Genomic DNA, 22,822 nt, shown 5'->3' on the forward strand with positions numbered 1-22,822 from the left:
GCAGAAGAATCTGTCTTTTGACTCTAGAGGCAGTGCAAAAAAAAACTCCCCCCCCCCCGCGTCTTTCTTGCTTTGCAAGCTGGAACGCACTCTGGTCAAAACTCTTGGCTGAGATTAATACTAAGCTTGTCCTAGTTCCAGCCCCATCCCTTCACAATTCGGCGGTGCAGTCCAAGTTCTAACATTCACAACCCACGACAAGAGCAAACGGCAGCCAATGACAGCCGCTCGCTGTTTCAGCTGCAGGCCCCATCTCACTGGAATTGGTTTTGCTCAACAGTCTGCTGCCATCCTTCGGCCAGATCAGGAAACTTCACTTTCCCACATGGGCAAAATTGTAAGTCGCCATGGCAGAACTGCTAAATCATCACGCTAGCAAAATACCTTTTTATCAGGGCCAATCGACATATCACAGGACAGCTAATAAGCTTTCCAGTTTTCCAGAACTCTCCATGAGGCTGCTCAGTTGGGGGGGGGGGGAGATGACGGAGAAGCCTGCAGTCTGTGGTTTAGGGTCTTTAAATGGAACACTGAATGTGTTGTGGACTGGATGAGATTACAGTGGGCCCCTCTATCGTCATTTCTCCAGAAAGGACCCGGATAAGCTTTTCACTCACACCATCAGGGCAGCCTGACAGATTTTGGAAAGAGACCCAGATGGTGGCTGTGGATGATACTAGAATGCCTGTGTGTGAGACAGACTGCAGAATACACGCCTGCCCAGGTGCCAGGGGAAGTTGGGGATGGAAGCACTTTGACCTGGCAACTGTGCAAGTGTACCCATCTCTGCTTCTGCCAGGCACATTCCAGGCAGTTGCCAGGAATGGGAAAGAGCCTCTTTTCTCTCCAGGCAGTTCACTGGCAGTCTTGGGTAGACATGGGTACGAACCGCATTATGAACTTCAAAAACCCACGAAATTGGCGATCGCGATCCGGCAGTTCGTGATTGTCCACGGCAAACGAACCAGCGTTCGGAAGAAGCCTGGTTCAGTGCGTTCGGCCGCGGTTCGGGAAGCCAGACAGTCAGGCGCCATCAATCAATTCCCCTGGAAACCGAGCTGGGGGAATGCCTGAACTCTGTCTGCACTCCTTCTGTCGCCCTGGAAACCTGAATCGAAGCCCAGCTTACCTTGATCGGCAGGTCTTCCTTCCAACCATGGAGCTGCAAAGTGGTTACAAGTTGGGAGAAGACACCCAGGGGAGGGAGGGGGTGTTCTGTAGCCACGGGCACTCCCAATCTCATCCCTGCAAACCCTTAGGCAGCTCTGATGGCCAAACACAGACCTCCTGCGTTGCTCTGTGGGACCTCAGCTTATAAAAAGCACTGTGCTCCTAGGCTGGCTTTCACTTTCAGCAAGCAGTGGAGTGTGAGAGCAGTGGAGTGTGAGAGCTGTTGCTTGCTACTTACTAGCGAGCAGTGGAGTGTGAGAGTAGTTGAGTGTGAGAGCTGTTGCTTGCTACTTGCTAGCAAGCAGTGGAGTGTGAGAGCCATTGCTTGCTACTTGCTAGCCTTTGGGGAGAGACAGAGAGAGTATAATTGAGCTTGGATTTTTGTGGGAGTTTCCTGGGGGCCTCGGATTGGAAAGGGTATAACTCCAAGATCCCTATTGCAATCTTGACCAAACTTGGGTGCTGGCTGGAGGAGAGCCTGCTACACACTCCCTGTGAATATGGGCTCTTTAAGTGCAACAGGGGCCATTCTGAGCACCACGAACCGCAAACCGGTTCAGCAACGGGAAATATCCGCTGCGGTTCACGACTTTGGGATCGTCATCGGCACCGAACCATGGATTCATTAAATTTTTTTGGTTTGTGCCCATGTCAAGTCTTGGGTAGGGCAGTGGACCCTCTCCCAGCTGCTGAGGATCTCCTCCTGCCTTGCCTTTGCTGGGCCTTGCTTCAGGGGGAGAGGCAGGAGGGGCCACTATTATATCCTTTTCCAGGGGCAGTTTAGCTTTCCAGTCCACTCCTGCCAATATAATCCTAAAAAGAACAATATGGAGAAAGTACTTTCAATGCACGCATGAGATCATTGTAACCCTAAACCCGGCAGGCTGATCCTCTGCCAATTTCCTCATTAACATATTCCAAAATCCCAAGTGCAGAAAGGCAAGTTGGGTCGCTGCCTTGTGAAGGCTTGGCGATGTCTGTTCCATCCAGTTGGACTGGTGAGAGAGGAGGACTCTGATTCTAAGGTTTTCTACAGAGAAAAGGGGATCTGAGGTTTTAGGACTGGCAACAAAAATCAAAACTCAGAGCATAGCAGAAGATAGCAGTGCAGTTTATGAGTGCCTTGAACAAGGTAGACAGAATTTGGCATCTCTACGAAAAAAACTAAATTAAAGGAGTCATGAGTTAAACTACATAGGCAAAATATTTAGTCTGATCCGATAGTTGTATCTGATTTAACCAACAATCATCTCAGTTAATTGCTGGAGTACCGGCTGCTGTTGCCTGACTTCTGACCCTTGATTGCTTCAAATTTCATCAATAAGTCTGACTCTCCGGTGGAAAATCCATGAATATTCCCACTGGAGCTTTCCCAAAAAGAGTCTTCTTCAGCAAGGAAAGAAGAAGTCCCATGATGGAGATCATACAGAAGGCACAGATGGCTGGTTTGCAGGCGCTGAAGTTCTCTGAAGGCCTGATGCGGGCGTCTCTCTCTTTGTGGCACCACCAGACCTGCCAAGCTCCTCCAACAGGCCAGCCAAGCCTCTGCCGTTGCCTCCGCTGCTGCTCAAACCCCAAAATCTGAGCCACCACGTTTTTCCTTATGATATATATGCACTTTTCAGCACATGTTAGCCTAACAGGAAAAGCTGCAGGCGGGAATGAGACCCTCGAAGATAACTCTGTGCTCAGACAAGACTAGCTGAGTTGGTTGAAAGAGAAAGCCACACAGCATTTGATTCCAACCAGGGAAGTACTGGTGCCTTTTTGAGAAACGGACTCCTCGTTAGATCCTCTGGCCCTGTCCTTTCCCAGCATTTTTCCAGAATCGAGTTTCCCCACAGCCTAAGCCGGCTCTACGGCAAACACTGAGGAAGTTCCAGCCCACCTGTATACTCTTCTTGCCAACGGCAGCTTTTGTGCCCTCCCTCACTTGGCTTCTTCGCAAACTAGAGTGACTTTCTCATCCAGCAGGTCTTCCATGGTCACCGTCACCAGCTCAGTTCTACCTTGGTATCCTTGGGAATCAGGCAGTGTCAGAAACACACGGGAACCAGCGAGCTCTGACTCGGTGAGAGTGATCACCTGCTCTGGGGCTTGAATCACCTGAAAGGGACACAACGTGAGCGTGGCTTGTGTGTTCTTACTGGAGTGCAGTGCCGTCTTGGTCGGGAGATTTGGACTCAGCCCTGATGCTTGTGGCAGATGCTTTCTCTTAAGTCTAAACGTCTGATAAGGTACAGTTAAAAATATAAAACAGGTAACCTCATGTATACCAGCCTGACACTTGGGAGAAAGGAAAATCCCTTCCACCAGCAACATTTTAAAGAAGAATCAACGGTAAGAAATGGGAAAGAACCAGGAACGAGGAGAGCAGTCTAAGACACTGTACCCCCCTGCAGTTTTACAGTGAATTTGACTCTCCACCAATCCATTTGGGAATATACAGAATATTCCTAGCTCTGAAAAGAGCTTGTTCCTTTCTTGCTCCTTCTGTCTCCACAATACTCTGCACCCCTCCCTCCAGCCTGTGAAAGAAGATGTGTGTTGCAGATAAACATAGAGTCTCTCTACATGAGACATCTCACACAGGGATGCTCATGTGTAGGGAGATGCAATGTAAGATAGGAAGCGTAGTTTAACTCAGAGGGTTTGTTAATCTCATCTTTGCCTCCTCGAAGGCTCTCTCAATTTCACCTCTCTACAGTAGGGAGCCCCGTGGCGCAGTGGTAAGCGGCAGTACTGCAGCCCAAGCTCTGCTCATGACCTGAGTTTGATCCTGGCGGAAGCCGGGTTTAGATAGCCGGCTCAAGACTGACTCAGCCTTCCATCCTTCCAAGGTCGGTAAAATGAGTACCCAGTTTCCTGGGGGTAAAGTGTAGATGACTAGGGAAGGCAATGGCAAACCACCCCGTAACAAAAAGTCTGCCAAGAAAACGTCGTGATGTGACATCCTCCCATGGGTCAGTAATGACTTGGTGCTTGCACAGGGGACTACCTTTACCTTTACCTACACTAGGGTAGTTTAAAATGACAGAGCCTATGGAGATCACTCCTCAGAGGGTTTATTAAATTCATCTTCACCCTCCCCAAGGCTCTGTCAATTTCACCTCCCATTACTGGAGTTGAAGATGAAATTAACAAATTGCTGTACATGGCAGAAATGGATAAAATGACAAGAAAGCTGAGAGATCAGAATCTGGCAGAATTCTTTACTGATTGGGGAAGACTGAAAACATATTTAGAAAAGAAGTGGGACGTGAAAGGGGAACTATGGCAATTCGAAAATTATTAGAATGGGTTTCTTTTTATTGGAAGAGATGGAATCTTTACCATATGGAGTGAAGTATTAGCTAATTGTTATCTTAAATTTAAGTGGATTTGGAGTTAATAGATATTGGTAAAATTAATAAAGTAGATATTTTATTTAATTGTTAGCTTAAATTTAAATATATCTGAAGTTAACAGATAGTAATAGATAACAGATTTTAAGTTAATAATAATAGATCTGAAGCTAACAGATAGAGCTTAGCTTAACAAAGTAGAATGTAAACACAATATAATGAGTTATAGAAAAAAGAGATAGATTAGGAATAGATTAAGATATAGGGTTAGAAAGATGTTGGAAGTCCTGAAAAAGGAGGGAGGGAAAGGGTGGGGGGAAATGATATTGAGATGTTATTTGAAAGTTGTATGTATTAATATTCTCACCTAATAAAATTTTTTCAAAAAAAGAAGATGAAATTAACAAACCCTCCAAAGAGCGATCTCCACGGCTCTGTCTTTTTAAACTACCCTTCCCAACTAATATTGCGTCTCCCTACACTTGAGCGTCCCTGTGTAAGATGTCTCGTGTAGACAGACTCATAGAGGACAGGTAAATGCTGTCCAGCTGAGGAGGGGAATTTTGAAAAGCTGCAAAGAAAAAAGAAAGCATGTGGGAGAGGGAGAGAAGGACTAGAGGAGGAGCCTGCATCGGCTTGGGGCAGATGACATCCCCGTTTGGAAGAACTTACTTGCACAATGTGGGCTGTGGGGAGTTGCGAACCTGCAAACATCACTTTGGGGTGTTCGGCCTCACAGTGCTCCTCCAGCTGCTCCTGCCCAGTAAAGAGCTCCCTGCATATCCCGCAGGCGAGGGACTGTTCTGCCTGGGCAGCATGTTCTGTGGCCACGTGGTGCTGAAGTGTCTCCTGGAGGTGGAAGGAAGCCGAGCAATGTGGACAGAGGAACAGCTGGGACCCTAGGGTACAGAGAATGCTGCAGTCAGCGTGGAACCCCTTCTGAGCAAAGCGAAGAAGAGGGAGACAGGAGGGAGGAGCTTTGCTCACCAGAGTGTTGACGCTTCGTGTGAACTTGCAACAAGGACAAGCTGGGGAAGAAACCCCCGCATTGCTCGCACTCGTGGAACACCACATCTGCAGAAGACAAAAGCAACAGCTTTCAGACAAATACAGTCTGCAGGGACCATCCCTTGCTGACCACAAAACCGTAGTGAAATGGGAACTCCCTGCGGAGTTTTCCCGAGAAGCCACACCGATCTGTGGCTCCTGCTCGCAGCATAGGGTGAGAGTATCTACAAGCTCTTTGGTAATGTTCTAATGCTCTTCTACAGCCTACCCCTTCTGAAAAAAGCCATACAGGCTAATGCTGCTCCCTTGCAAGGCAAAAGACCCTACCAGACTTGTACGGGTCTGGGATTAATGTTCACATGTCAGCATAAGAAATTCCCCTCATCTCTCTTGGCTCATCATTAGGAAGAACTGAAAAAGCCCACAATAAACAATGCACCTCATTTCCATAGAGAGCTGACTTCTACCAGGTCAAAACATCGTCTCCACTGAGGAGCAGCGCCTCCCCTAGGAAAATGCAAGACTCGAGACCAGTACCACCTTAAAGGCCAACAAGATTTTCTGGGTATACACTTGCAAGAGTCAAAGCCTCCTTCATCTGATATGGTGAAGGGAGATTTGACTCTTGAAAGCTTATACCCTGAAAATCTTCTGGGTCTTTAAGGCACGACTGCTCTTGAATCTTGCTGTTCTATTGCAGACCAACACAGCTGCCTACCTGAAACTGTCTCCTAGTGCTGCAAAAATACCAAGGTCTGTTTGACGTGGTGTGGTTTTACCCAAATAACTTACACCAATCAGGAGGATGTTGAAAGAAGAAAAGATTTTATTCCAGGAATAATTTAATACACTTGATCTTAGCCAAAAGGCCGAGAACCGATATTCCAGGAATAAAAGGGATATAGAGTTCAAGCAAGTAAAAACACTCTTGAGCCCATTCTAAAAATGGCGGGTAGGATCTTTTATACCTTGCCTTTCCGAGACAAAGCCCACCTTCTTGCTGAGATGACAGGCCCATCCTCTCCTCTCAGCTCTAAGTGAAAATTTCCCTTCTTCCTTATCTAGCTGTTTTCAACCAGCAGTTGTTTACTGCTTCTGGTCTTGCTGGCTATGCTATTCTCTGCACAGTTAAGCAATTCCTAATTGCATGCTGGCAATACAGCTTCTCCCTGGCTCATTTTGCTCACACTAGGAGTCTTTTCTTCATGGCATTTATACAGCAAGCTGAATCCCGGACTAAAGCTTTTCTCCTACCGTGATGCTGCAGGTATGCTACTCCTCCCACAGAATCAAACAACTAGAAGACTAGGAAGTCGGGAAGAGGTACACCTAAAATTAAAAGACTTTTCCAACAGATGTACAAGGTCTTCACAAACAGTCCTGAAATGGGTCTTCTACACCCTGGTGAGATCCCTAAAATCTGACCCTCTTCTGGCAGGGACTTTGGCTTGAGAAAAAGGAGGAATCGCTCTGCCCCCTCCAATTTGGGCACACCAGGACACGAGGTGAGGGAGTAATCGAGCAGAAGTCTAACAACAGCTGTCATGCACGACAGCTAAGTGATGCTTCCATCAATAAAGGAAGTACATCTCTAAATTACAGATGCTGGCAATGCCTCCATTCATTTCATGCCGTGCAGTGAATTTACCAAGAGCATGAGATCAGAAGAGCTGCACTGGTTGGACTGGACCAAAGTGGGGCCCATCCATGCCAGCATCCTGTTGAGACAACTTGTCAGGTTAACAATTTCACGTCTGAGTCCCTTAAGAGCTCTCAGGTGTATGCTCCCTGGACCTGGCGATTTTGAGTTTTTAATTCACCAGTGTTGGAAACCATTCATAAATAAAAACCAATTTGCAATGTACAAATGAAATGGTTTGCAACCCTTCCTATGAAAGGGCTCCTCTCTGGGAGAGGCTTAGCACATGGCAGATGTGTCCCAAGTCCTTCTGATGCCTACCACAGCCATTTCAAAAAGGCCAAAAGAGAGGAAGGAAACCTCAAGGGCTTCACCTTCATCACCTCTATTTGACTCTGTTCTTCAGATGATAATAGCAATTCTCGCATTACTGCCCCACATTTTCTGCAGTGAAAACCAACATAAAGAATTCATTCAGGGTTGGGGTTTTTCTTGCAGCCTTGTCTGACCAGTCTCTGTATCAGGCACCTGACGAAGAGAACTTGATTCTCGAAAGCTTATGCTACAATAAAATCGGTTAGTCTTAAAGGTGCTACTGGACTCTTTTTGATATTGCTTTTTGTGTAACCTTGTTTCTTGCTGCTAATTTGTCCTGGCTACTACCAGAAATCACCCCATGAGCTAGACGACCCTTGATCTGACCCAACAGCACGATTCATATGTTTTATGGTGAAAGGCCAGAAGGAGGTTTAAAACAGGTACCCCCCCTCCCATCTGCCAAAGAGGCAGAAATTATAACTCGTCACCTCCAGCAAGCAGAAGACGCCTACAGTTAGGGCATGACAGGATAAGCTGGCAAGGTATCCTTAGTGAAATCTTAACCGGCCACCCCTACCATCCTTACCTGCATGTTCTTCCTTGGTATGTTTTCTGTAGGCTGCGGTGCTGAGAAAAGTTTTATCACAAGAGCTACATTGTAAGGAGGAGAACTTGGAAGACCGGTGGTTCTGGGCTGCAAAGATATCTGGGTGATGGGTCCGATTGTGGTACCACAGCCCTGACAGTTGCTGCAGAGAGCAAAGGAATTCTGGTCACTGTGGTCAGGTGGCACAAGAACACAAAAGCTCTCCTCCGGCAGACCTATGGTCTACCTGGTCCAGCATCATGGTTCCTTACAGCTGGATGCCTCCAGGAAGCCCTCAAGCAGACAGCAGAGGCAAGAGTGGCTCCCACTGCAAAAGAGGACCTACTCCTCAGCAGTATCAAGTCATTGGAACAATCCCTGCAACTCTGCTTGTTCCTCTCTACTTGGGATTAGGAGACAAACGGCATTCTGGAATTCAAAGAAACAGGAACACGCACAAGAACACACGATGACGCCTTATACTGAATCAGACCATTGGTCCATCGAGGTCACTGCTATTCAAACTGGCAGCAGCTCTCCAGGATCTCAGGCAGAGGTCTTTCCCATCACCTACTGCCTGGTCCTTTTAACTGGAGCTGCTGAGAATTGAACCTGGGACCTTCTGCATGCCGAGCACGTGCTCTAACCGTGAGCTACAGCCCTCCCTCAACTGACTACGCCACTTTCTTACTTCTGTCAACTTTTGTGTTTTTAATTATTGGCTCGTGCTTTTGATGTGACTGTAACACAGTGGTGCACTAATGAATTTTTTTAAAAAATCTTAACTCCACCTTTAGTGAAATCATTTTAGAAAAGCAGAGTATGGGTTTTACAGCGTACAAACAATTGCCGAACTGTGATTCAGACTCATGCAATTGAAGTTCCAGTACTGCTGTCTCCTCGTTGCACTAATCAAGGGATCAGCCAAGCGACACCAAGAGGGACTTCCGGGAGCAACTGCAAAATAGGGAGCAGAGATAGAAGGAAGGAACTTCTGGCTGTTTAGTACGGCATACCTGATAAGCTTTGTTGCAGATCTCACAGCTGAAGGGCTTCCCTCCAACATGGGTGACCCTGTGGCGCTCCAGCAGGGATGGTGCGCTGAAGATCTTGCCGCACGTTGGACATGGGTGGTACTCCCTGGAATGGGCCGTGTGGATATGCTTATGGTGCTCCTGTAGCGTGGGGAAGCTCATCTGACACTTCTTGCAGTCATAGGGATCGTCGATGTCTGTGCGCCACAGAGAAGCAGCAAAGGCAGGAAGGACAGAGATGCAAGAAGAGAGAAGCAAGGATGGCGAGGAGACAGGCAGAAGGAGAGAGAAGCAAGGATGGAGAGAACTTATTTTCCTACATGCTACTACTGTGAGGAACTATCCTAAGTTTATACTATTGCAGCATAATAGCGGAAGACATAAAGTTGCAACCAGGCACGTTGCCAGTTCAAGGATAACCTTCCTCCTCCCGATGCGATGGTTCCAGGCCGTCCCAATTTTATTCCTCCCTGCAGAGTGTACTCTCATCTAGGAACCCTCACTGTGTGAGGACAGCCGCAGCTACTCACTGTGAAAATTGCGCAGATGGATGGAAAGGCCATTTGCTTGGCGAAAGCCCTTCCCGCACTCTCTGCAAACATAGGGCTTGTCTCCAGTGTGCGTGCGCACGTGACGGGACAGCTCGATAGACTGCGCAAAGACCGCAGAACAGTACTGGCAGGCGTACATCTTCCCTGTAAAGAGAGCCCAATGCAGGTGTTAACGGGGTAATCTTGAAATCTACCACCAAACTATTCAGTTATTTAGGGCTGAGTTCTGCACACTGGAAGCCTGGGCCATTGTTTGGTTTTGACCGTCAAGTTCTCAGCCACCAAGGCAAAAAGCAAGACAGAAGTCTTGAAATAAATGCATACAAACATACCCTCTGCATGCTTCTTTTTGGTATGATAAGCGAGGGCTGAAGCCTGCGAGAAAGCGGTACAGCAGTGCTTGCAGACGAAGGGCCGGTCGCCAGAGTGGAGGCGCTGGTGGTTCTTCAGCGTGGAGTTGGCGGCAAATTTGGCCCCACACTCGTCACAGGAGAAGGGCTTCTCGTCAAAGTGCTCTGTCAGCTTGTGGTACTGCATCCCTGGGGGAAGGCAGGAAAGTGACACGTGGCAGAGGCTTAGTGGCAACCCAGCTAATGCAGGCAGCTTGAAGGCTTACGGACGCCCATCCCTAGGCAAGGAACCCTTGCTTCCTAAGGTCAGCCAGTCGTGCCCAGCACCCACTACAGGGACAAAATGCTCGTTACATGCTAACATTGTTTCTGAGATGTATCACAAGCAAATTACAGCTGAGAGAGCTCATCTTAGTGAATGCTCCCCTACATCATAAAAACTGCAAGTGGGTGAGAGTACCATAACCATTATAAGCATTGTGCAGTGGTTAGTGTTGGATCTGGGAGACCCAGGTTCAAATCCCCACTCGCTTGCTGGGTGACCCTGGGCTAGTCAGTCTCCCTTCTTAGCCTCACAGGGCGGCGGTTGTGATAAAATGGAAGGGGGGGAAATGAGGTTGTTAAGTCGTGCTGGGTCCCCACTGGGGAGAAAAGCAGGGTATAAATATCTAAATAAATAATAAACTTTGGTTAATAGTTAAACTTTGGAGGGAAGGCAGCATGGCATAGCCCGATCTCGTTAGATCTCGGAAGCTAAGCAGGGTCAGTACTTGGACGGGAAGACTCTGCAGAGGAAGGCAATGGCAAACCACCTCTGCTTCTCACTTGCCTTGACAGCCCCTTGCTGGGGACGCCATAAGTTGATCACAACTTGACAGCACGTACACACTTTCTTCCTCCAGTGCCAATATTCTGCATGCACGGATTTGAGAGGGCAGAAGGATGCATGCAGCATGGAGCCCAGCCTATGGGCTTACGAATGTAAAAAAAACACCATACAAAAGAAGAGAAGCAATAGGATCACCTCTGCCTCTATTGACCTGGGCACTTTTATTTATTAATTTATTAGGCTTCTAGCCTGCCCTCCCCGCAAGGGGGCTCAGAGCAGGTTACAGTAAACATAAATACATTTTAAAATCACAATAAATACAACATCGTAACTATCATAAAACACAGTTCTCAAGATAGCAACTAATACACGGACTGTCAACCAATGTGGCACTTCTGTCCCTTTGATCTGCTTTTCTGCACACCATTCCAAACCTCATGGAACAGAAGAATGCAAGTGGCTGAACAGAACCCAAAGGCTGTCTTTACCTGAGGCGTGGGCAAATTCTCGGCCGCAGAGGTCACAAGCCACGGGGAGGCGCTTTTTCTTCTTCTTCCTGGAGGCAGAGCCTGGAGTCTCCGGCTGGCCTTCCTCGAGCTCCTTCTTGGACGTCCTCGTCTCGCCGCAATCCTTGGGGCTGGCAATGCAGCAGTGCTTCTCGTGCACTTGGAGGCGGCAGTAGAAATGGAAGCTCTTCCGGCAGGTCTTGCAGGCAAAGCTCCTCTTTGGGGCAACACCCTCAGGCGGCTCACTGAGCTCGGCCTTCTGCTCTTTTCCTTTTTGGCCTGCAGCTTCCAGCTGAGACTCCTTTTCCTTTGGCTGCTGCCAGACGTCGGCCTCATCTCCTTCACCTTCTGTCAAGAGCCCTGCACAATCAGAAAAGCTCTTCTGATGCTTGCCTAATACGGTTTGGCCAGTTGTCTGGGATGACACACCGCAAAGCTCTGGGGAGGGCTGAATACGATTGCCAGAGGTCAAGGGGCAGAATAAAGTGGGCAGATTGCTTCAAGCGGCACAATCAGATGTAGGCTGCAGACTGTGTATGCCACCCTGACTGACTTGGGGTGTGTGTGTGTGTGTGTTTGGATGGGGAATCAGGTAAATATATACAGGCTGCTCAACGCATCACGTTGCTATGGGAACTGCTCCTTAAGCATCCCCATCCTGCCTTACCTGGGCTTACCTGGGACTCTTGCTTGCTGTGGCTCCAGCCTCTCAGCTGTCCCTTTAGAGAAGCAAAAAGCAGCTGCTGGCAGGCTGGGGCTCAGAACTCCTGGAAAGGACCTCCCCTGGCATTTGTGTTCCTGAACTGGCCTGGCAGATGTGCCCTACAACTGGCTCCTTTTCCATGTCTGCCTTTGGACCCACCTAGTCACAACCCACCATTCAAGCTACTTCTTTTCCCCAATCCAGCCATGCTCCCCACATCTTAACTTAATAACAACAACAAGAACAACAACAACAGATTTATATACTGCCCTTCAGGATGACTTAACACCCACTCAGAATGGTTTACAACGTATGCCATTATTATCCCCACAACAAAACACCCTGTGAGGTGGGTGGGGCTGAGAGAGCTCTGAGAAGCTGTGAATGACCCAAGGTCACCCAGTTGGCTTCAAGTGGAGGAGTGGGGAATCAAACCCGGTTCTCCAGATTAGAGTCCCGCACTCTTAACCACTACACCAAACTGGTGCCCTTACTGGAAGAAGCCTGGTGAGCAGGTACATTTAAAACATGCAAACTTTGGCTGATGTGGGCCATGGTGCCCCACTCTGGATGCACCTACCGGCAAACATGCATTTGCTGCTGCATGGTGTTCCGACCACCCAAGGCAGAGACTGGTACGTGCTCACCTGCCAGGCGCAGTTCCTGTATCACCGGCTGCAGGTCTGGAAATAACCCCTGAGCGCTGCAGAGGAGTTGGCAAATCTGGTTGGCAGGAATGGATTTGCCAAGGGCACTGCTCAGAGCTGCCTTCCAGGATGCTATGGGGGCCTCCTCCTGCTGGTCGATGTTAAGCAGCTAGAAAAGATGCAGAGGAAAGGCACAAGGGTCACAGGAAAATGCCTGTCTCGTGCTGCCTTCACAAAATCAGAAGAGGCAATCCTTCCAGTTCCATGTACCAGAATCTTACTGCTCTCTCAGTTCTCTAGATTTCTGATCAGGTGCTGAGCTTCCTCACCAGGTGGCAAGGTTGTAAGAACTACAGGATCAAACGAAAAGGTGCGGTATTTTTGTTTCCAGTGCTGACCACTTGGAGATCTCTGGAAGTTCCCAAAGTAAGGCATGAAGACAACAGCCTCCCACTAAAACCCCTACATTGGCTTGTGGAATTGTATCACCATCTACCCATGAATCATCTTGGATTCTCCAAGAGCTTCCTCCTAAGTTGCTCTATCAGCCACTGCCTGGCCCTGTTCTCTCTTGGCAGTAGTCTTTTGGAATGCTCTCCTGAAGGATGTGAGCAGGGCCTCCGCAACAGCCAGCTTCTGTAAGCGCCACCAGGCTGTACTGGTGGGCCTCTGGTGGGTGACTAAGCATCGTGTGGTCTATTGATCCATGCTAGCTTTCTTTATGATTTTAACGGTTTTGTTGTTTGCTGGACAGGCCTTTGTACCCCATCTTCAGCCACCAGGGTCAGTGGGAAAGGTGGGATGTAAATATTTCAATAATTAAAATTAAAACCTGGCTATTATAGTTAATGACTCTTAATCAATTTCTTCTCTACAATGGATATGGTGTAGAGACAAGATGGTGTAGTGGTTACAGTGTTGGACTAGGATTTGGGAGACTCAGGTTTAAATCTCCACCTTGCCATGGAAGCTCATTGGGCGACCTTGAGCCAGTCACGCACACTCAGCCTAGCCTGCCTCACATGTTTGTTGGGAGGATAAAATAGAGAAGATGCAAGCCACTTTGGGTTTCCACTGGGAAGAAAGCTGGGTTATAAACGAAGGTAATAAAAATAAAAACCTTGTGCCTAACCCTTTTTCATAGCCCTCTGAATCCAGTAGTCATCCACATCATGTAGCAATGAGTTCCACCGTCTAATAAGCGCTAGGAAAAGTAGTCACCGTCTACTTACTAGCTGCCAATGAAAATGATGTCTGGGCTTACACCAAGCAGTTCCATGGATCCTTCAGTTACATTATCGCTTGATAAACAGTTGCCTGTATTCACCCACAGTGTACCCCCTGGCACAAGCACTACCCCACCCTTGGCTACATGAACATCAAGGAGCAGGGTTCACCATACCTCATTCATTGCCTTCGCCAGGTCCACTTCTGCTGGTGGTGACCCCACAAGCTCTGCTCGACGATGGAGGGCCTCAGAGATCAGCTCACGATGCCTCAGTATGATTCCCGTGACAATCCCAACGCTGGAGCTAACTAGGGGGAGGGAAACAGTATATCCCACTGCCACCTCTGAAGTCTCATGTTTCCATTGCTAGATTATTTGCTTCAGGTTCGCGAGAGGCTTTCCTTTACCAGGTCCTCAAGGGTCTAAAGGGCCATGATCTAAGGGTTAGCATATTTGGGGGGGGGGGATGCCACATTCAGCTGTTGCTCTCTCCTAGACTGAGCTTGTCAAAGAGATACTCTCCAAGGCTGGATGTGCGGGTGTTACAAGAAACTAAAAAGTCTCATTTGAAATTAATGGTTGGGGGCAGGGGAGGCAGCTGTGCTTTGCTGATACAGAATCCTACCAGAGGAGACATCAGAGGAGACACCACGACTTCATCCAGATATATCTTTGAGTCAGGGACAAAGTGAATCAGAAACATATGCCTCAATAAAGCATGCCTTTTGTGTAACGCGCACGGGCGTTAAGGGGTTGTGTTCAGGCCATCCCATCAGGCTTGCACACACCCCGTTTGTTGGGTCTGGATGACTGCAGCGGTTTATGCAGTCAGCAGTTACATGGGAAGAAGTCATGCTTGTTTGAATACTCCTCCAGAGAGAAAACCAGTAAGCCGAGGAGCAAGCCATGGTCAAACTCTTCTGACAAATTAGTTTTCTGCATGCATGGAGCCTGGTTTCTTGGGGGGACGCATTGAAACGAGCAGTCCACCCCCTGGATATCCTCACCAAACACTTCACCATCATCTGATTAAACTAGAAGCTCCAGGTATAACTAACAATTGCACAATACTCCCTTTTAATACATGAACATCTGTCTTTGATCTACAGCAACTAATCTCAAAAGTAGCAGCAATATGGTGTCAATCGTTTCCAAGCAATAATGCTGCTAAAAATATCCAGAGAAGTCACCTCTAGAGGGCTAAATCTTCAACAACAGTAAAGTCCAAGAGACAGGTGGTGGAAACTGGTCTTCAAAAATATCCAAAAAGCAGCTGTTTAGATTTTAACAAACTGATTTGCAAAAGTTAGGATTTTTAAACAAATAAGATATGGGCTGATGCCACTTTTACAGCTGCAACATCACAGGATGGCTTGCGTGCGCAAACCTACTGCAGACCAAAGACCACAGGTCTTTGCAATGGGGCTCATTTGCACGTTCAGCTGCACATTTATCAAGAGACAAACTTGCACGTTCCAGTGCTGGTTTGAACCAAGCCTGACTCTGTAAAAGCTTGTTGCATGAGCATTCAAAGTATCAGCTGACTGTGGAAGACCCTCCCCCCGGCATCATCCCACTCACCAGTTTGGAAGAAGAGGTCAGCATCGGCCTCCTTCTTCACCTCCTCGAGGAACTGCTTCAGAGGCAGCTGTGCATCTTGCAACACCAACAGCACCTGCCAAACGGCTACTGCTGAAAGAGACTCTTCTTCTAGGGCTGCCGAGGCCAATGCACCAAGCACACCAGACCCTGCTGCATCTATCGCAATCTTCTCCATCACCTTCAAAACAGACAGCAACCCAGTAAGGAAGCAATCCGCGGATGGCCTTCTTAGCTACCTTGAGCCTTGAAAGGTCTTCAACTGAGATCTCACGCCCTAAAGCTGCGTCCGTCTTGTTTTCCCTTCAAAGTCTCCCTTGAAAGCCAACTTTGGGCGTAACCCACCGATTCTCATGCCTTTAGTATAATGAACTCCAAGAACAAGCCACAGTTCCCATTCCTCTACTGTCATTGATTCTTCCCCTGCTGCCAACATTGATATTGCAAGCTCCGTGGGACAGGGATCTTTTTGGGCTTAGCACTATATACACTGATAGTGCTGCATAAACAACATCCAGGAAGACTAGCTGCCCTGCGGGGCAGACACACTCTGTCTGGCAGGACAGACTGTACAAAGGCTCAAAGATTCATTCATTCAGTATCAAAGCTCTGCACAGACCCTGCCAAGCTTCTAAGGGTTCAGGTGGTTGTCCCTAGAAGAGGTACTCCACAATTACGAGGACAAGAATTCCCTCCAAGCCCTTTCAAAATATTGCAGAGATCCAAGAGATTATGAGAAAGCAATCATGCTACAGAACTGAAGAGTGTACTTTTTATGCCATGCAGATTCGTCTCTTTCTAACTTTTATCCAACACCGCCAACATACTCCTTGTCTTATTGCACAAACAGCGTCGAGTGCTCCTCACGAATTTCATGCTCTGGCTAGACCAGGCAGGTTTACAGTCCTCTCTTCTTACCTCTCGGCTTCCAGGTGCTAGATGCTGCACTGCAGGCAGGTTTTGCTGTACCAGCTGGGGGTCCACAATGAATTTGGAAAGAGCGGCTTTGTGGCATCTCAAGAGGTTCTTCCCGTAGGACTCAAGATTCCATCTGGCTAAGAAACAAGAAATGCTCTAGGAGCAGAACGTTAACCCTGACAGTAGATTCTTATATGATGGTTACAAAAGGAGTTGTTGTGCTTCAAGTATATTTATTAACGGGCATATTGGGACTACTGCCAATAGGATTTCCCTTGCCTATGTCTCTGTAGGAACAATTAAGCCAATTGTACAATAAGCTTTCAACTACTTGATCAACATTAGATAATTGCCATCCTTGCACAAAAATTAAAATCTGAATTTTCCCAAGCTAAAGCTAAAGAGGTTTAAGCTATTTCCACTCCACGGTACCTGTGCCATCCGATCTGACAGCTGCTGGTGCCCAGTTGTCCAGCAGAAGATGTAGGCCAGGGAATGAAGCTTTCACGGCAGACAGAAGTTTGAGCAGACTCTCTGCTTTCAAGGTTTTCTCCTCCACCACCGCCTTGATCAGGTTCTCCACAGCCTCCTTGGGCGAGGTGTTCTGACAACAGGATAGTATCATCTACTGGGACAAGCACACAACTTAGAAACATGTGCTGAGACATACAAGTGCCCTCTACCACCAGAATTTGTCCACAGCTGTAAGCCCATCACTTTATTGATACTTTCAGTGCTGTAAGGTAAAGTGAGTTCAGTTCTAAAGAGCTGCTCAAAAATGGAATATTCTCCCTCTGTAGGTTTAGAAATGAATTATCGTTGCATTCAGGCATAAACCATGTTCTAAAAAGTTCACATACTCAAATACATCTTCCAAAAGAGCAAGATTCGAGTTCAATAGCATCAAGATTCCCAGGGGATAAGGTTTCGAGTCAAAACTCGCTTCGTCAGATTCCGTCATCTGCTAAAGGGAGCTTTGACTCTCCAAAGTTTACATCTCTGTACATCTTGCTCTTCAACTGCAGACCAACATGGCTACCCATCTGAAGCCTTCTTCCAAAAGGAAACCCTGGTACGTGTTGAGACAAAGGAAAGTGTATATTTCTGTCAAAACAATTGTTTGTGAACTGATGACAACGGCAGATAGACACACACATACAAGCAGACTCATACGCACTAGGGGGAAAACCTGCCCCCCACCCAGATGCCCTATTTTGCAACCTATCTGAAGCTATGCAGGTTCATTGCAATTTATTAAAATGTTTATGCCCTGGCTCTCCTGTTAGCTCTAGGTTGCATAATATATGGTGTTTTGGCTACCTGTGGAAAAGCAAAGAGCTGTGAAGGCTCTGAAACCTTGTCACTTGTCCAGTGCAAATGCTGTTTAGTTACCCCCCTCCCACTAGTCATATTGGATTTATGCAGACCCACCCACCCTGTCTCATTTTGCAGCCACAAGGGCTAGAAACTTTGAAAAAATGATTCTTGAGATGCCAATTTATAGACTCAGGATCACAGTGTATGGCGTAACTACAGGATATAAACAAAGATCTTGGTTCATACCTAAAATAGCCTATTTAAAACCAAAGAGAGGATTCACATGTTCTACGGCTTCTCCCAACCTCTGGCCTCCTATCGTCTAACATCTGACCCAAAGAAAATGGTTGTATGGTACGTCCAACTGACCATTGTGTTCAAGTTTTGTAGATTCCCTGGAACAAGGGGCTTGTCGTAGGTGTGAGCCATTTGTGACAAAGGCAGAGCAATCTAGTGGTTAGGGTGTTGGTTGCTAGATCAGGGACAGCCAGGTTCAAATGCCAATGAAGCTCACTCAGTGGCACTGGGCAACTCTCTATTGTTCAGACTAACCACCTTGCACAGTTGTTGTAAGGACAAAATGAGACCTCTCCCTGTTCCCCCACATCACCCTGAAGGAAAGCAGGATAAAGAAATAGACCTGGGCAAACTATCTGATACGGATCTGGCTGAGAGAGAGACCCAGCCCCTGTGGGCTCCCCCTTTCCTCCAATATACCTGCTTTTCAGTCTCAGGGAGGAAACCCTCCTCCGCTTTGTCTAAGAGATCTTGTATGGGCCCCAACTCGGTCACATTCTGAATGAGCTCCTCCTTGCTTTTCTGAAGCAGAGCAGCTGTGGTCTTCTCCTCTCCTGGGCTTCCTGGTCAAAAAGAAGAAGCAGGAAAGGTCAGGAGTGCAAGAAGAATGATAGTTGGGGATGGAGAGGGGCATGTCACTCTCTGCAAAGAGCCAGTTACAGCCTAGGCACAAAGAATCCCATGCAAATTCTGTAGCAGGAACATTGATATTCAAAACCTAAAATAATGCAAAAGCAAAGCTGGAAGTTAACAGAAGAGTACGAGGCTTCAACTAGCTGGCCAGGATTTCCCCCAAGTACATAACATCTGGTTTATTTATTTACATTTATTTGCCACACATGGAGGCGCATAGGCACTAGATGGGGAAAACCTTTGCTATAGGTTTTAGAAAACACCTCCCACCCCACTTTTCTGGACTGCTTTATTGCTTTGATTCGTCCCTTTGTTCTAGCATTTCCCTGGTAATAACGAAACTCCTAAGAAAAGACATCTTGTATTGAAGGAGGAAATGTAGGTCAAGGGCTTGTATTCTAATTCTGCATGCAAGACATAAGATGGGGTATGGTAATGTAGAGACACTATTTGTCTAAAAGACATCAATATATAAATTTCCCCATTAGGCAGATAAGGGTGGCTACCCTTCCTCTTGCACTACAGCTAACAGTAGCAGCAACTTTATAACCACAGAAGACTAACAGCTCAGTCTCACTTGAACAGGAAAGAGTAGAATACCTGAGTCTGGAAGGGGCTGTGGCTTAGTGGAAGAGCCCCTGCTTTGCACGCAGAAGGTCCCAGTTTCAGTTGTCAGCATCTCCAGTTAAAAGGACCAGGCAGCAGACGATGTCATTGTAAAAGACTCTGCCTAATACCCTAGAGATCTTAGAGAGTCACTGCCAGTTGAGTAGACAGCACTGACCTTGATGGGCCAATTGTCTGATTCAGTATAAGGCAGCTTCATGTGAGGGTTGGAGTATATGCAAATTCAACAAGCACATGGCTTTTTAATGGAATGTAGCATTTGCAAAGGAAACTACTGTATTCCATGGGCAAGTTTACATATTCCCATGCACCCCACCCCCCAAAATGACTGCAACATCAAGCGACGGTTTCCATGTGTGAAACAGAGGTCTCAGATCAAATACCACAGAGAAAAACAACAGGAGCCATGCCCAAATTTCCCTGAGAAAGCAGCTCATATGCTCATACCAAGCAGATTCATCTCAGGGAACTGTCAGATAGCATCAAAATAATTAAAATTAGTTGATGATTTATAAGGTGTAGGCCTGTTGGGGTTAAAATCTCACCTGCACATTCAATTATGCCTCTCTTTTCTGGTGGTTCTGTACTCTCCCTTCCTTCACAGCTGCCCTGTCCATCGGGAGAAAGTCCAGAGCAAATTTCAGAATCCTGGCTGCAAGAGTTGAGAAGCATTGTCTCTTCACCCACAGCTTCTTCATGAGCAGTGGCCAAATGCTTGTTCTGTCCTTGTATTCTGACAGGGTTAACAGAATCTACTACAGAGTGCTGTGATTCCTCTGCCACTTCGGCACTGAGTACTGTGGCCTGGGAAGAATTAGAAATGGTGGTGCTGTTGCTGGATGCGCTAGTTGTCTGAACAGAGGAGTCCCTCCCCATGTGGTCTTGATTTGAGCAACTCAGGAGGTCCCTGAGAAGGGCTTTGCAACTGACAGCCACATCAAACATCTGAAGATTGTCTGCCACAGAAATTACCTTGGTGAAATTGTGCTTCCCAAGGGGCAGTCTACCTGTATAGATCATCTCCAGCAGCAGGGCAAAATCATCCGGAGCCACCACGGATGCATCAATAGAGATTGTATCGGTGCTTTCCAACAGGGGCTTCAACAAGAGACTGGCTGCTGCCAGCACAAGCTTGTGAGCTCGAAAATGGGTTGCCCCAACCAAGATGTTACAGTCACAGAACTGCTGTTCTTTGCAGAAAGAGTACAGTTGTCGAAGCAGTTGCTGGCTGTAGTTTGGAAGCTCCATGGCTGGCTGAAAGTCCTCTGCCTTCTTCACATCTCTTAGGGCAAGCCCAGCTAAAGAGAGATGAAACTGACGAAAGCAAAGGAAGCAATGAATAAGCTGTCATTTATTCATATGAATATAGCACTGACCATTTTTTTCTTTTTTTGCACTTCTTCCTTTCCCAAATGCATGAACAAAAGCAAGCAGCTTTGGGATGCATCTGTATAATGTATATGGGAACTGCTTTCCCAGCTGTATTATCCAGACTATACGCAATGATAAGATATGCCGTAAAGAGAAGAACAACATATAGCGATGCAAAGATATCCTAGAACTCTCTACTCTGCTTTTAAAAAGAAACAGTAGTGTTCAGTTACAGCACCCAAGGGATGAAGGCCTTAATCTGGCAACACAGATTAAATACACATCTTGGAAAAACAGGCATGAACTCGAATAGCCTATTTAAAACACAATGCTGGCTGCTTGCATTTTCCAGTAAACAAAGGCCACCTCCTTTCCGTGTGAAAATGCTCAAAAATACCTGAGGCCTTCTGCACAAAAGGCAGATGCTCTATCTCTGAGCCAGCATTTGGATCTCTTCGCCGACCTGTACACCCCTTCAGGCCTACTACTACCCCAATAAGGGTTGCCAACCTCCAAATGGAGCCTGAAGTTCTTCTGACTACAAAGATCAGTTCCTCTGGAGAAAATGGCTGCTTTGGAGGCTGGACTCTAAGGCATCACATCCCAGCTAAGGTGCCTCCCCAGAACCTACCCCTCCAAACCCAGGAATTTCCCAATCCTGAGTTGAGAACCCCGAGTCTCTGCAATCCAGCCAGTCTTGTCACCTCTCAGAGAGGCCCATCATAAACTCCCAAGGCCACCCACCCAAGCCTCCTCCCACTGCGATATGGAGTAAACAAACTGGCCTGCTTTGCAGGACGGGTGTGCCCCACTACAGGGAGCTTCGGCCACTTCCTGCCACTGTGACGATAACTATGCTCACCTCGGAGGGGGACAGGATCTGGACTCGCCGCGGACACCAAAAAGCGGCTATTCGGAGTGTCCTCCCGATCTTCGAAGCCCCACCACAGTCGTCCCTCCAGCAAAGACGTTGCTTTTTTGTGACGAGAGCTCACTCTTGGCCGAGCATCGCAGAAGCCCGGAACAGAAGATTTTGCGAGTCAGGTTTCTATCCGATGCTTAGTCATCAACGCACCAACGGAAATGCCTTCTATAGGCCTTCCGGTTTCCTTCTCGCAGGCCTTGATTGTCTCGCGAGATTTGCAACGCTTTGTTCAGTCTGGGAGAGAAAGAGGGCTGCGGGCAGTATCGTTGCCAACCTCCAGGTGATAGCTGAAGATCTCCCTGAATTCCAGGCCACAGAGTTCCGTTCCCCTGGAGAAAACGGCTACTTTTGAGGGTGGATTCTGTGGCATTATACCCGATGGGGCTCCTCCCCTTCCCAAACGCAGCCTTTCCAGGCTCCACCCCCCAAATCTCCGGGAATCTTTCTACCTGGAGTTGGCAACCGTAGCATAGAAGCGAACTGGTCACTACCATCTTGCAAGTGTTATAGCCCAAATACTGAACTTCACAAGGCAGTCTGGTTTCTTTTCTGAGGGGGCCCTGTTCATAACAGACCAAATTATTTCACTACCACTGAGAGGCAGGGCAGTGTAGTGGCTAGAGTGTTGGACAAGCACTTTGAGACCCCTGGTTGATATCCCCACCCTTCCAGGAAGCTGACTGGGTGACAGTGACCTTAGGCTTTTAACTCTCTTTTTAATATACGTTACAGGGTTGGTGTACACTTAAAAATCAAGAAGGGAGAGCCACATAAGGTATGTCCAGAGCTCTTTGGAAAACGGGCAGGATGGAAATAAAATCTGTCACCCCCAGCAAGTTTTGCAGCACTTTAAAAAGTGACCCGTGTTTAGTTTCAGGTGGGTAGCTGGGTTGGTCTGTTCGAAAAACTTCGTACTCTGATTTAGTTGGTCTTTAAGGTGCTATTGGACCTGAATCTTGCTCCCATACTTAAGTAGTTTTTGGTAGGTAGCCAAGTTGCCATCACGGTGTTGGACTGCAGTAGACTAGTGATGTAACCCTTGAAAAATCTTGTTGGTCTTTTAAGGTGCTTCTGGACTCAAATCGTCCATGCTTAAATACTATATCCAGATTTGTTGTCAACTTACTCTGTTGCAGAAAAAATAAATAAGAACCTTGTGGTGCTTTAAAGATTTAAAATTGTATTCCAGCATATGCTTTTGTGGACTACAACTCACTTAACG

The 22,822-nt window shown here is 47.3% G+C and overlaps 1 protein-coding gene across 2 annotated transcripts; it reads right to left on the minus strand.

Moving 5' to 3' along the window:
* Window positions 1–2,275: 2,275 nt before the first annotated feature.
* ZBTB40 (zinc finger and BTB domain containing 40) lies at window positions 2,276–21,683 on the minus strand. Of its 2 annotated transcripts, none has more exons than XM_055002057.1 (16): window positions 21,538–21,683; window positions 19,850–20,618; window positions 18,465–18,607; window positions 16,863–17,055; window positions 16,431–16,567; window positions 15,495–15,693; window positions 14,088–14,221; window positions 12,686–12,854; window positions 11,318–11,695; window positions 9,983–10,189; window positions 9,630–9,794; window positions 9,082–9,296; window positions 8,066–8,228; window positions 5,502–5,588; window positions 5,187–5,413; window positions 2,276–3,276 (listed from the first exon to the last, which is right to left on the minus strand). In XM_055002057.1, the coding sequence occupies exons 2-16, from the start codon at window positions 20,550–20,552 to the stop codon at window positions 3,100–3,102; spliced, it is 3,297 nt and encodes a 1,098-aa protein (XP_054858032.1). In that variant the 5' UTR covers window positions 20,553–20,618; window positions 21,538–21,683; the 3' UTR covers window positions 2,276–3,099. The 2 variants fall into 2 exon arrangements, 1 of the variants encoding a protein (XP_054858032.1); XR_008598432.1 differs by having other exon boundaries at window positions 3,189–3,276; window positions 5,187–5,363.
* Between the last annotated feature and the right edge of the window lie 1,139 nt (window positions 21,684–22,822).

Source organism: Eublepharis macularius, chromosome 17, assembly GCF_028583425.1.
Source record: "Eublepharis macularius isolate TG4126 chromosome 17, MPM_Emac_v1.0, whole genome shotgun sequence".
Taxonomy (NCBI): Eukaryota; Metazoa; Chordata; class Lepidosauria; order Squamata; family Eublepharidae; genus Eublepharis; species Eublepharis macularius.

Coding starts and splice junctions, on each gene's coding strand:
- ZBTB40 (XM_055002057.1), bottom strand. CDS start 20,552: ATGGAGCTTCCAAACTACAGCCAGCAACTGCTTCGACAACTGTACTCT. Junction 16,568..16,862: donor TGTCAGATCGGATGGCACAG/GTACCGTGGAGT, acceptor CTTGTTTCTTAG/CCAGATGGAATCTTGAGTCC. Junction 11,696..12,685: donor ACAGGAACTGCGCCTGGCAG/GTGAGCACGTAC, acceptor CTGATTGTGCAG/GGCTCTTGACAGAAGGTGAA.